Below are 10,191 nucleotides of genomic sequence, written 5' to 3'. Positions count from 1 at the left end.
AGTTATTCGACCCAGTGAACAAGCAAGTGGTGATCAGCGGGGACGTGATCATATATGAGCTTAAGGAATGAGATTGGACCGAGAATGTTAAGAAGGACTCAATGAGAATCTTATATGATGAACCAACTAGTGAAGTCGAAAGAGAAGTTCGACAAGAAGTCAGAGGTGAAGCAGGCCCAAACAGACCTCAAAGAACAAGACACATGCCTGCAAGGTTGCAAGAATGTGTGATTACATCAAATGATATGGTCAATGAAGAAGGTAAGCTGGTACACTATGCTTTCTACGCAGACGTCGAACCAGTCAATGTAGATGAGGCATTGAAAGATTTGAAGTGAAAGTAACGAATGAAGAACTGGAGTCAATCAAAGTCAACAACACTTGGTCACTTGTAGAATTTCCCCAAGATAAGAAGGCAATCGATGTGAAGTGGGTATACAAGGTGAAGTTGAATCCCAAAAGAGAAGTGATTCGACACAAGGCTAGACTTGTGGTGAAAGGATTTCTTCAGAAAGAAGGAATCGCCTTCGACGGAGTTTTTGCACTTGTTGCTAGGATCAAAACAATCAGGTTGGTTGTTGGTCTAGCAAACATAAATAACTGACAAATGTGTCAAATGGATGTGAAATATGCATTCATGAATGGCCCCTTAGAAGAAGAAGTTTATGTTGCACGACCAGATGGGTTTGTGAAACAAGGCGAAGAAAGAAAGGTGTACAAGCTGCATAAAGCCCCGTACGGACTTAAACAAGCTCCAAGAGCTTGGAACAAGAAGATATGTGGCTTTTAAGGGAGAAGGAATTTGTGAAGTGCAAAACTGAACATGGAGTATATGTAAGAAGAAGCAAGAGCGAATTGTTTATACTATGTCTTTATGTCGATGACTTATTGATAACAGGTAGCTGCAAGAAGGAGATCAAAGACTTCAACGGTGGTCTCAATAAGGAATTTGAAATGTCAGATCTGGGTGATATCTCATACTTACTTAGCATCGAATTCTACAAGAGTGATAGAGGTTTGATGATGCTTCAAAGAAGGTATGCAGGCGAAGTACTCAAGAGATTTGAGATGCAAGATTGCAACCTAACTTCGACCCAACTGAGCCTAGATTACAATTGTCGAAAGATTCAGATGAAGATGATGTCGACCCAATCCAATATAGAAAACTTATTGGGTCACTTTGATACCTTTATCACACAAGGCCTGACTTAGCATACAATATAGGTATAGTGAGTAGATTCATGCAGAAGCCAAAGATATCACATCTAGCAGCGACGAAGAGGATAATAAGGTATATGAAAGGAACTCTCGACTATGTAATTTTGTTTCCTGCAGCTGATGAAGAAAAAGAATGCAAATTAGTGGGATACACCGACTCAAGTTGGTGTAGTAATGTTGAGGATCGAAAATCCATATTTGGCTATGTGTTTATGCTAGGTGGTGCACCAATTGCTTGGAGTTCGAGAAAGGAGCCAGTAATGGCATTATCGTCGTGCGAAGAAGAATACATAACTGCTTCACTTTGTGCATGTCAAGCAACATGGATGGTGAATCTGGTAGAAGAGATAACAATGAAGAGTCATGGAGCAATTACCATGAAGATCGACAGCATGTCATCTATCAACCTAGCAAAGAATATGATAGCACATGGTCGAAGCAAGCACATCTAAATGAGGTTCCATTATATTCGAGAGCATGTAGCATATGGAAGATGAATGTGGAACACTGCAGAACTGAGAATCAGATTGCAGACATCATGACAAAGGGAGTGCAGGTCGAAGTGTTCAGAAGACTAAGACCTATGATGAATGAATGCATATATCTTAGACACAATGAATTAAGCGGTGTGTTGAATTGTAAATTCTTGTGTCGAAGCAGTTTGCTCGATAGAACAAGGAAGTGCCGAATCACCAAGTGTATGGAGTTGTATTAGTGTGTCGAAGTGTTGAAGCATGTTGCTTCACACATGATTTCGACTTAGGCCTATTTTTAGCAGTGTTAACTATTTTGGGCTTTTATAGTTTTGGGCTTTGACTTAGGGAGTAGGTTAACCTAAATCTATAAATAGAGGGAGTAACCCTTATTCTTATAATAGAGAAGTAATAACATTGTATTCACTGAATTTTGCAATTGCAAAGTGAATAAAGAAGTTTTCCACAGGTTGTGGGCAGAGAGAAACTCTGCAGAAAATATTTTTCTTTTCCATCGTTCTTTCTTTTCTTTCTCAATTGTTCATTTCTTCTCATTATCATTCTGTGGGTGATAATCATCTTGTTCATCAAGATTGATAGAAATTCTCCATAGGTTGTGGTTGATTTCCAACAACTCTACTCCTCAATTTCAACACCAACCTCCTTACACCACAACTCCTAAAACTAATTACAATTTCCAAACACCACCAAAACAAACCTTGTTTCACCCACATCAACATATCACTCTCATCCCTCAAGCGAACTTCGATTATTCAACCCCCAACATCACTACTTTACCTCATCATTCTATAAACGTCCAATAACATCTACACAACAAACTCCTACTACCCTATAATGGATCTAACAAACATAAACACCAACACACAACACAACCCTAACAAGTTCACACCGATCAATAAATTCGATCTAATTTTGACTTCAAACAAATTTCATATGATTAAGATGGATTTCTCAAAATTATTGGTACATTCATAAATACTACCCAATCAACTATTTTTGACAAAAATAATTCTTTTCAAATACAATAACCCGAAGAAAAATCAGAGACCGAACTCTCAACCATCTCTTCACTTTCAACAATACGATCACGATTACTATCAACAAAGATGTGTATAACAACTAGTCAACTTCAAAGACATAATCATTCGTTTTAAAAAAAAATGTAATTGTAATTTTATTTCAATTATTTTTAATATAAAAAATAAAATTATGTAATAATATATATTATTTTATAAATTTAGTTGTTTTTCATATTTTATAAAAATTACATAAATATTTTTATTTTAAATTCTATTAAATTTTAATATCATTTTAAATTATTTAAATAAGATATTACTAAATATTTCATTAAAAATCATACTCACTATAAATGGCCCTTTAACACACGAGTTTAATGAGTATGCACCGACAATGTAAACCTATATAAAAAGTCATCATTCAGTCATGTCATACAATTGATTTAAAAATTATAGTCTGATGTGACGAGATATATGATAATAATCGATTGATAGTGTAAAATTATTTTACATCATCACTGCAGATTCTATTTAAATATGAAATTAATTACTTTACACTGTCAGTATAAAAAACTTTACAATGTGATAATTTAATTACTTTACGCTGCACTTTTTATCTGTCATGATAGTTTTAGTTCTAATGATAATTTATTAAAATCGCTATTTTATGTCATTACTTGTTTTTAGACGGAACTGATAAAAAGTGCAGCGTTTAAGATATTTTTTACTGTATTTATGAATACGTGGTATATTAGAACTAAAACTCGACAACTGTAATAATTTTTTATTTTTTTTTCATTTTGAGCTAAAAACTAAAAGCTTTGAAAAGTTGAGACGAGTAGAGTTACAGTTACGATTCCTTGTCGTTGTTCAATCAAATTGTGAACCTTTCTCTATCTCTTACAATTCACAATTCAGAAACTGAGTAATGAATGAATCTTTTGGTAACACATACACATAGTGGCGGGTAAAATATCAACACTGCCACTTCCACGTTTTTTCTCTCCAAATCTCAATGCCAACAATGCAACTAAACAGCATTCTTTGAGATTTACGCAACATCATCATTTCTTTTTGTCATGTTGCGGTCGGAAAAAGTTTCCCATTGCTCTTCTCTCAGATCGGAATCACTCTGACAACTGCAACAACAGCTGATTGATCTGATTCAATTTCTTTTTTGTTTTAGTTCATGATTCAGATGTCAGAGGTATTAGGTTTCTGTGAATAATGGGTCATTGTCAATTTTGGATTTTGATGTGTTTTTTTGGCCATGATGGGATTCATTTATAGTGCTGTTATGGCTCTGTTTGTTTGGGTTTGAATTTTTTATTGTTAGGTTTTGGAATTTGTTGAAGGATTGTGAATAGATTTGTTGCTATTAGAATTAGTATTTCCTTGCCTGCCAAATGTTTGATTTTGGTTTTTCTTAGTTCTGATGTGGTGTAGCTTATGATTTATTGAAGAATTGGATTTGCTTCAATTGTACTACTGGGTGCTTAAATTTTGAGCTTTTCAGGTGGAAAGCTTGGATTTTGTATGTATAGTGTAGGGGTTATTTTTCCTTGGTAGCTGAGGATTATTTTCATTTACATGAGTTAAGGACATTGAAATACCCCAGTTTGTATGTGCAAAATTTATTTCTCTAATGAATTGGAGGTTTCTGGTTAGGTAAATGCTGTAATTTTTATGACAAGTAGTAAATCGGTAGTGTTAAGGTGCAACCCTATTGCACATAATGCATACACAGAAGTTAAAGATATATGGTTAGCAATAGACAAAGGCCAATACAATGTTCCTGAATATAATTTAACCGTAGAAGCTTAAATACAGCCGATCACAGTATGATTTATATTGACCAATTTTTATTTTTTTTTGTGTTGCAGAAGAAGACCCAAACTCCCTACAGTAAAATAGTATCGTCTGATACAATGAAGAATATGATTTCACCCATTCAAAATGCCGTGCCATCTCCTACTTTTCTATGGAGGTTCAAGGTCTGTTAGTATATCATGTACAATCTGCATAAGAATACTGTTGTGCTGCATGTTTTAATTGCAAGCTTGTCATTTGTTGCAATGTTTATGTTATAGCGATGTTCCTTGGTGATATTATGTAGACGCAATTTTATTTTATTCTTTTTTCTGGAAAATAAATTGTTTGTTGTAGAAGTATTATATAGGCCAGTTTGATATATCGGTTAATTTTTAACTCCTAGTGTCTATGAACCTCTTGTGTACTCTCACTTTTTTCTTCTTTTTCAGGTGACACTCTTTCTGATATGGGGACTTACTTGCTGTAAGGTCAAAGCTTGTCTTTTCACTTAATGATATGTATCATTGAGAAAATTCCTTAACATTTCTTTTTCTATACTATTAACTTTTTTATGCTCTTGCATCAGATTGGTTGGGATTCTGTCATGAGAATGGACGCAAATTTGAGAGATCTGTTTTTATACGAGGCTTTTTTGTATTACAATCCTCTCCTCCTTGTGGTGAGTTGGGGGTTAATTAGTTCTACTGTTAATGTTGAATGCATTTTTTATGAAAACTTTGCTTGATAATTTTTGCTCTTACTTTTACAGACTATTATGGTGTGGCTTTGGGGGGTGAATGTATGGGTATTTCTACAGTCCAATGTAAGCTATCCCAAGGTTTTTGATATTGATCAAAATCACCTTACTCACAAAGACATATGGAAGGTAGTCGAGTTCCCTGCCTTTGTTTTTTACAAAACATTATTCATTGATAAGTGCAAAAATGTTCAACGTTTTTCTTGATTTTCGTTTTTAACAATCGATACTTTGACCATGGAGTTGTCTGTATGTGGTTCTCGAAAATATATTGGTAATCAAAGTAATTGTTGAAATTGTGGTAAATTCAGATAAAAGAAAAATAGATAATTCGATTTTGACTATCGATACTTCGACCATGGAGTTGTCTGTACGTGTTTCTCAAAAATATATTGGTAATTAAAGTAATTCTTGAAGTTGTGGTAATTCTTGGAGTAGAAAATAATAAGAACTTTGAATATTGTGTCAACAACATGGTTTGATGATTGATGATGTCAATACTGTACATTTAGAGCATAAACCCACATGCTTGTTTATATACTAACTTCAAATCTTGTGTTATTTTCAGTGTAGCACTTGGATGACAATCCTTGTCCCTACCAGCATGACTTCTTATCTCTATCTCTATTCTCATGGGGAAGTATCATTGGCTGCATCTCAACCAGTTCAGTATCTGCTCTGTTTTTTCCTCCATTGACTTTTTTTATATACATTTTTTTTCTTTCTTTTGATATATAATATAACGTGTAGATGTAGTTTCATTCTATGTGTTGGTATCAGGGGCTTCTTATTTATGCTTTCATGTAGAAGCTGGTGTTAGATTAATTGTTTAAGAATGATGGAATTAAAATTTTCTTATATGCCAGCAAATGGATTACTTCCCGCGATCCTTTCTATGATAATATTTTGCCTATCATGTATTCTAATCACGTAATAGTACATATTGCAGGTGCTTCTCTACATATTTGTTGCAATGCTCTTGGTCTTTCCCTTCGATATTTTCTATTTATCCTCTCGGTACTTCTTTTTGAGGACACTATTGCGGATAGCTTTCCCTTTGCAGGCAAGATTCTTGACTATCATGCCAGATATCGAATTTAGAGTGTTTATACATATTTGGTTACTTTTGTAAAGCATATGCAACATCTCCATTAGCTTCCTTTAAATCTATTCATGTGAAGGTGCGAACTTAGTAATTTGAGCACCACTAGTTTGGTTCAACGATGTTGATATTTTAGGTGTAATTTATTTCATTAGATTCTGTAAGTTTGTTAATTGATTTTCTTATGGATTGCGTAAAGCTTATCATTTGGCTCACAATTAATGGTTCTTTTCTTCATACAGCCAATTTCGTTTCCCGACTTTTTCTTGGCTGATATTTTAACCTCCATGGCAAAGGTACAGCATATAACTTAATGTACATTCATCGGTCTAATTTTCTATTAACTTTGGAAATGCCAACTTCTAAGTGCTAAGAAATTTGTATATTTAGATAGCCACCTCACTGCTCTGGTCTTTTTTTTATGAAAAAATTTACAACTGATATTTTTTGTGTTAGTAATCAATTTCTCCTTCTAGTTGTGGCTCCTAACTGTTTGTTTCATCCAGGTGTTTTCAGATTTGGAGCGTTCGGTTTGTAGAATGGTAAACAAACAGGTATGGTTAAATCAAACATGCCAAATTTTCTTTAATTGGTAGTAGTAACTTGTCAATCTACATATTCTATTAACGGTGTCGACGACCACAACAACAACAACCAAACCCTATCCCACTCATTAAACTCGAGATCTTTCTAAATAGTTTCTCTTATAGTTTTTCTAGGTTTTCCTCTACCTCTAGTTGTTTGACTACTCTCCATTTCCTTACAATACAATCCACGTTTCCTCTCTACATCTTCAAATCACCTAAGTCTATTTTCCACCATCTTTTGTAGTATAGGTTTTGTAGTATAGGTGACCTAAAACTAAAAGTCTAAATGAGTTTCTTTTCAAGTTAAAAAAAATGAATGTTACTTTTGCTTATTTTTTTTGAGATAATGTGGGTTCTCACGGTCCTCTAGGTTTATAATAATCTTCTCATTTTGCATTTATAACTTTGATGTAACCAATGCTAAACATGGTAAGACACTACAGATACATCAAAACTCTTTTCTATTCTTTATCATTGGTTGCCTGTTTGGATTTTTGTATTTCCTTCCTTATTTGTTCCATAATAGGGACTCGAATAAAATATTTTTGGTTTTTTATAATATGCAGGTTGCTACAATTGCTTGGTTTGAAGCTGATGCAGTATGTGGTAGTCACTCAATCGCAATACCAATAGTTCTTGTTCTTCCTTATTTGTGGCGTCTATTGCAATGTCTTCGCCAATACAAAGATACCAAAGAAAAAAATTGTCTCTTGAATGGTAATTGTTCTTAGCAACTTTTCCCTCTGATCTCCTAAAAATGTAACATATCTTGGATAAGAATTCATTTTTCATTTTGTCAAAAATTAGTTTCAATTTGAATATTCTTAGATTTTGGACTTTAGGCCTAAGTCACCCTAAAGCTAGGTCAAGATTTACCAAACCTTACATACAAATTTGTCCATATCTGTAGTCGATGTGGGATCTCAACTCACTGTCATGCTCAGTACTGAACATATGAAATGTGACCGTGGGTAACTTGGTAACTGAGATCTTAACACACTCCCTCACGTCTAGGTCTGGACATTTTTAAAATGGACAATACATGTGGTCTAATAAAAGTTTGAGCTTTAGGGGTAACCCAATCCCAAAAGCTATCTCAAAGAGGTGAGGAATGGATTGCCTACTTCTTATAAGGACTAGTTTAGTCATACCTCTAGACGATATGAGATCTCAACACGTCTCCTCATACCCAGGATTGGACATCTAAAACGTAGACTAATGTGTGTGCCCTAATAATAACAATGCTAACAAATATTTATGACTACCTCTTGATAAGTTTTGTATACAGTTTCGTGTTTTATTGTCAGTTATATGACTTGAGAGAATATTTTGTCCGCCAAACTAACCCTAATGTGCTAGATTGGTCCTCCACACAAGTTAAGGACCAAATAGCCGCTCAAAAACGAATGTGCTCTTGTTCCTTATCCTTAAGTGTAAGATCCCTTTATGATGTTCAGCATTACTTGTGCAGTGTTGTCTAATCTATTGTTCATACATTCTTTAACACTTAGGGCACACAAATCTTTTTCTTTTAGACTTATTTTAAATAATGGTAATGAACTTGTGATCTCGATAATTGCTTGCTTTTCTAGTATGCTAACTCCATTTGCACTTGTTTTCCAGCTTTAAAATATTCGACAGCAGTCCCGGTAATTTTTCTATCAGCCCTAAAATATCACGTCTTCCCTGAGAAATGGACAACCCTTTATCGGCCACTGTGGCTTCTCTCAAGTGTCATTAATTCACTCTATTCATTTTACTGGGATATAACCAGAGATTGGGATTTAAGGTACCAAATCTATCATCTTTCCCTTTCAGGTTTATAGAGTAACAAACACACTTTGCAATTTTGTACAAATACAACTATTTCACTTGCAAAATATCATATAGTTTAAATCTCATGAAAAAAACTATAAAGAAATTGACATACACATAGGTGTCCAAATGGAAAGTATTCACCCAGATTTTGCTTTGTAATGATTTTTTTTTCTTACAGCGGTTTTTCACGCATATTTAAGTTCACCAAACCAAGTCTAGTTTCCAACGTGTTTTATGGACGACATTGGGTAATAATCTGATCAAGATCGTATTGCAACATATTTTAATTTGATTTGACAATGACGAATCTAATTCACGAGTTACAACTTACAGGTATACTTTTGGGTAATTGGAAGCAACCTTGTTCTGCGTGGTTCGTGGACATACAAATTATCTGCTCACTTGCGCCATAACTATCTCACAGTGTTCGGCATCACTCTGTTGGAGATGTTCCGGCGCTTCCAATGGGTGTTTTTTAGAGTTGAAAATGAATGGAACAAGATTACTCGCGCCGGCGGTGTTCAACTCACAGAAGTTCCAAGAGAGGACGAGAAACTGCTTGGCTCAAACATTTATGATGTATAGAGAAAAACTCAGCCAAACAAAATTTTGCCAATGTCTTCATACCATCACTAGGTCTAATTCATATTTTCAGTTAATTTTGTTCTTCTCGTCCCAAAAGCGTTTTTCTTCACGTGCTCACGTCACGAGGGAGTTTTCATACATATGCAAAGATGCCAAACAATGTGTAATTACTTGGAAGTCTCAGAAGCTTAATGAAGATGAAGAGCTGCAACAATGGTGACAATAGTAGATGATGTTTTCAACATATCATATACTTATTTGTTTATGGCTCTTTAAATAGATTAGAATTTGTAACAATGCAAGATATGAACCCAAAAGTTTTATTTGCTGGGTAAACAAAAGTTAAATCCGGATACATACAATTTTAATGAAAAAAAAGAGGTTGAATGAGTTAAACTTTTTTTAAATTTTTTTTATTTTAAATTTTTGTTTTTGTTTTTATCACTGGATTGACTAATCAGATTTGGGGGTGAGTTCTGATATTAAGTGCTTCCAACCCCCTTCCAATCGTAGTTGTTGGGGATTGAACAGTTATCCTCCCTACAGTCCATCCCCAATCGCCACTAGACCGTAGTTGTTGGGGATCGAACAGTGATCCTCCCTACAGTCCATCCCCAATCGCCACTAGACCAATTAACGTTTGGTTTGGTTATGTGATTAGTGAGTCTTGCTTGGCACTAGAAGAAAATACTAAGGTGTTTAAATAACCAATATGTAATATTTATTTGTATTCATACAATTGAAGAATTGTGAAGGTCTATTATTGTTCATCCTCAATTGATAACGAATGGAAGATATAGTT

The 10,191-nt window shown here is 34.4% G+C and overlaps 1 protein-coding gene across 2 annotated transcripts; it reads left to right on the top strand.

Moving 5' to 3' along the window:
- Positions 1-3,514: 3,514 nt before the first annotated feature.
- On the top strand, positions 3,515-9,785 carry LOC127127145 (uncharacterized). 2 transcript variants are annotated; one of them, XM_051056258.1, is made up of 13 exons: positions 3,515-3,935; positions 4,612-4,722; positions 4,990-5,028; positions 5,127-5,219; positions 5,310-5,426; positions 5,866-5,961; positions 6,247-6,360; positions 6,642-6,695; positions 6,906-6,953; positions 7,553-7,703; positions 8,610-8,775; positions 8,983-9,052; positions 9,138-9,785. In XM_051056258.1, the coding sequence occupies exons 1-13, from the start codon at positions 3,918-3,920 to the stop codon at positions 9,387-9,389; spliced, it is 1,329 nt and encodes a 442-aa protein (XP_050912215.1). In that variant the 5' UTR covers positions 3,515-3,917; the 3' UTR covers positions 9,390-9,785. The 2 variants fall into 2 exon arrangements, with proteins under 2 accessions (XP_050912215.1, XP_050912216.1); XM_051056259.1 differs by lacking the exon at positions 3,515-3,935 and having other exon boundaries at positions 4,990-5,023.
- The last annotated feature ends 406 nt before the right edge of the window (positions 9,786-10,191 follow it).

Source organism: Lathyrus oleraceus, chromosome 3 (genome assembly GCF_024323335.1).
Source record: "Lathyrus oleraceus cultivar Zhongwan6 chromosome 3, CAAS_Psat_ZW6_1.0, whole genome shotgun sequence".
Lineage (NCBI taxonomy): Eukaryota > Viridiplantae > Streptophyta > Magnoliopsida > Fabales > Fabaceae > Lathyrus > Lathyrus oleraceus.
The sequence above is the reverse complement of the archived record's forward strand: the minus strand, read 5'-3'. Positions and strand labels throughout refer to the sequence as shown.